Source organism: Adiantum capillus-veneris, chromosome 14 (assembly GCF_014529385.1).
Source record: "Adiantum capillus-veneris isolate H3 chromosome 14, ASM1452938v2, whole genome shotgun sequence".
Taxonomy (NCBI): domain Eukaryota; kingdom Viridiplantae; phylum Streptophyta; class Polypodiopsida; order Polypodiales; family Pteridaceae; genus Adiantum; species Adiantum capillus-veneris.
This window is the reverse complement of record NC_140944.1, coordinates 45,133,717-45,137,911: the sequence shown is the minus strand read 5'-3', so window position 1 is coordinate 45,137,911 and position 4,195 is coordinate 45,133,717. Positions and strand designations below refer to the sequence as shown.

The 4,195-nt window shown below is 45.9% G+C and overlaps 1 protein-coding gene across 1 annotated transcript; it reads left to right on the top strand.

The window, feature by feature from the left end:
* Positions 1-1,053: 1,053 nt before the first annotated feature.
* Positions 1,054-3,425, top strand: LOC147442308 (F-box/kelch-repeat protein At2g44130-like). The gene has a single exon (XM_086528536.1). It carries the CDS (start codon positions 1,908-1,910, stop codon positions 2,973-2,975), a length of 1,068 nt encoding a protein of 355 aa, XP_086384662.1. The 5' UTR covers positions 1,054-1,907; the 3' UTR covers positions 2,976-3,425.
* The last annotated feature ends 770 nt before the right edge of the window (positions 3,426-4,195 follow it).

Here is a 4,195-nt window from a genome sequence, read left to right as displayed (position 1 = left end):
TAGTCTCTTACTGCAAACATCTTTCTTGTTGGGGGACACCCTCGTCTCATCCGTCCAAAATTGAAAGACTATGTCTTTAACAGTTTGAGTGATGTGAGTTCTCTGTGCATCATCTCTATGACACGCAGATGCAGGGAACAAACCATCGGATTCACTTGACACTATTAAGTGATGTTTGGCTGAATATAAGTTTCTTTTGTGGATCCCCATAAGCTTGGCATCTTGCGATATGCTCATGTCAGTGTTTTGATCCTTGCTTCCACCATTCACCAACATCAACATTGCTGATTTCTTCACAAAAAACTCGTCTGAAAATCTTGGGACCTTTACATGATTCAAAGTGTTGCGGATGTTTCTCAGCATAATTGCTTCCAACTCTTTGGATTTACTCTGCATAGTAAGGAAGCAAGGATGTTGAAGAGTTCATCAAAGATTTCCTTCCTACCACTTGCATCCATTCCCACGGTTAATGTATCAAAGTGTTGTACCATAGATTGACATATCCTTCGTTTCTTTCTTTCATCCATCTCCCCTATATTGCTTTCCGTCACAAAGTTGACCGTTGCTTTCGTTTCTGAGCAGTCCAATATTCCCTCATTAATTTTCTGCGCTAAAGTTGAGCTTCTCTACTCAATGACGATGAGCTGATAGACAGTTCTTCACTGTGCTTCAAAGGATTGCTCTACAGGAATACAATACAAATCATAACTACACGCTATACTTTTAATTAATACATGGCACTTCTTGCACCTAATTAGCAAGATACTAACAAAGCATAATAAGTGTTTACATACCTCAAGAATCATCAAGTAGAAGAGGAACCTATAGAGATAGAGTTCGTGAGAGAGAGAGAGAGATGAGCGCGAGCTCAGACACAAGAGGAGCCATGCTTAGAGAGAGAAAGAGAGAAAGAGAGAGAGGGGGCTGAGCGATACAGAAAGCTCAGCAAGAGCTCTGTGAGAGAGAGACTGAGAGGAGCTAGATAGAGCTCCAAGAGAGATCTTAGAGACAAAGAGAACTCAAAGCAGAGAGACAGCTCAGACAGGTTGTAGCGGGAAAGAAGAGGCGGACAATAGTCCAACATTCAACAATAAATTACATTTAGTCTCATTAATTGTGGTACGTTAGGAGACTTAATTGACGTACCTTAGGAGAGTGATATTCTATTTGAGATTTGAAGCACTTTTAAAACACCCACTTTTAAGCGCAAAAAAGCAATGTCCTTGACATTACTTTCCAGGCCACCTATACATGCTTTCACCCGAGGGTCTATGGGGGAGCGCTCTAGCAGCTCTTAGGCCTATGTCACACTGGGACAGGCACGAGCAAGCCAAACTTAGGTGGCGGCAGTTTATTGGCTGCGAAAAAAGCTGTAGATGGCCTTGCGCATTGTCGGAGGGGCGGCCTAGACTGCCCGGCCAAGTTTGCAAAGGCGTGGCCACCTACAAAAAGAGTGTGCGTGAACTCAACTGAGAGCGTTTGAGCTCTGACGGACAGCGGAGAAGCCGGAAGCCTTTACATTTGGCTACGAACCATTTGCTGAGAACAAATTTCTGATTTTAAAATATAGGCAAGTGTGACATGGAGCAGCCGCCCACACTTCCAAGGAGGAGGCGGACGCCCACCCCAGTGTGACAGGGGCCTTAAAGTTTAACCGTTTGGGGCAAATTTTCAAAAAGGCTCGTAAAAGTGGGGAATATGCAAAGGCCGAATGGGAGTCCTATCCAAATCGAAAAAGTCAGCGACGTAAAAAGACCACTACATTGAACCTTCAAATATCAGTTCATATGCAAAGCTCCCACAGTAGCTGATGTCAACACGCGCATCTCTCTCAAGTCAGTTATCTGTTAACCCTCTCTCACTCTCTCTCTCTCTCTCTCTCTCTCTCGCATATACACACAGGCACCATGGCCGAGTACCCTGAGCTAATTCCTTGCTTGCCCTTTGACATAGCCCTCGACTGCCTTCTGCGTGTGCCCCTTCATTGCCACTCTTCCCTCATCCAAGTCTGCCACTCTTGGAGATCGCTTGTCCCGAGCCCTTCTTTCCTTCAGAAAAGGCACAGCTTGGGTTATACCGACCATTATGCTTGTTTGATCCAAGCTTCGCATGCCCCCCCGGCCTCTGGCAAGACCCCTATTTATGGTATCAGCGTCTACGACTCCAAACGCCTTGACTGGCATCGCCTCCCTCCCATCGCCGACTTCCCCGATGGCCTCCCGCTCTTCTGCAAATGTGCCGCTGTGGGATGCAAGCTTGTCTTGCTTGGTGGGTTGGATCCCTCCTCTTGTGCTGTCCTGAGGTCTGTTTATGTTTATGATTTCTCCATTGGGCTATGGAGAAGGGGCTCTAGCATGCCCTCCTCAAGATCTTTTTTTGCTTGTGCTTCAATTGATGGAAATGTGGTCGTAGCGGGCGGGCACGATGACAATAAGAACGGGCTCCGGAGCGCAGAGAGTTACAATGTGGAGAAGGATGAATGGGAGGCATTGCCAAACATGAGAGAGGAGAGGGATGAATGCAAGGCGGTGGTGATGGGTAGAAAATTGGTTGTGGTAAGCGGGTTTTCGACGGAATCGCAAGGTCAATTTGAGAGGAGTGCAGAGATCTACAACAAGGAAGAAAAGGCATGGAAGTTGGTTGAGAACATGTGGCCTGCTGGGATAGCACCAACCTCTTTAGCTGTCATGAAAGGGCAGTTGTATGCATACTTTGAGAGCAAGCTAATGAGGTATAGGGAAAAGGATGGGCAGTGGGAGCCCATAGTTGAACTGCCAAAAGGGGTAAAGGCATCTGCATGTGTAACGCCCCTTAAGGAGGCCCTCCTCATAACAGGTTACAATGGAGGGGCTCAGCCGTTTGAGGTGATCCTGTGCTACGTGGGAACGCCTCCTTACTGCTCGAGCAAAGTGGAAGCAGGTAGAAGCTTCTCGGGCAGTGTACAGGTAGAAGCTTCTTGTACATTGGAGCTCTGAGAAACCGGCAGCTATCAGTCAACCGGTCAACTTTCGTTTTGCTCAAAAGACGCAAGCCGTTGATTATGGGTCAATGAACGTGGCGTGGGCCAACTGTCCAGGCAGTTGCTGCCGTCCACGTGTAATCGTCCTTGTCGTTCTGATAAAATATGGATGAAGCGCACGTCAAAAAGTGCACTCTATCCGAGTCAGAAATAACAAGTCTGCCAATGGTCATCCGCCACGTATGATAAGCCTCGTAGGCATGATGTAAACATTAGTGTAAAGGTAACCGAGGTGCTCAGCAGTGAACCCGTTACATGTATTTGTACAGTTCCACCGTTTTTGGGCCCCTCCCCCGTTCAAACTGTCTGTCTAGATGGAATGGATCTTGTAACTATCCAAGCTTCAAAGCATCAACCTTTGTATTTATTAATCATTCAAGTTTAGTCGATGGGCATGTATGATCATGATTTTTAGCTCAAATTTGAAGGTCAGGCTTTAGGTGTGCCTCCCTAATGAAACAAGGTGAAAAGGCACGAAGGCCTCCTAAGTTTTGGGTTTGTTCATAAGGGAGGGCATTAAGTTTTTTTTTCGCAAAACTCACAATTGTGAGTGATTGTATTAGAACGCCACCAAAAAATTACAATTCAGTCTCAAGCTCATATCGAGCCTTGAGGTATGAGCTCCCCAATCAAAGGAAAAAGGAAGAAAAAGAAAGAGTTTAAAGAAATACCTACAATCATATAGAATTTTTGTTGTGTTTTAACATTAAATTGTATTATCTATTTTTAAAAGTGGCTCCTATTGGTTCGTTTAAAAGAAAGGTGCCTTCAAGATTCTCTGTCTTTATCGTCTAACCCTCACCTATTACTTGTGTCACCAAAAACTTCTCCCGCTCGCGTGTTGCCCTTTCCTACCTCTCGTGTCCTTGTGAGCCTACAAATATGCCTTCCCTATGCGCTTGCACCTAAGCTTTCCCTACCATTCATGGATTTCACCTACCGCGAGAAGTCCCTCCAAGTCATCTCCACTATGCCTATGTCGAGGAAGGACGCGAGAGAGCGAGAGAGAGAGAGAGAGAGAGAGAGGAGGGGATTCTATTCACCTATGCCTTATGAAGTGTACTTCCTACCTCTCCTTTGCACGCGCGCACACACACACAGACCTCTGCTTTGTGATGCACATACGAGAGAGAAGAGAGACAGAGAAAGATATCCTTCATTGGGAGACATGGTCTC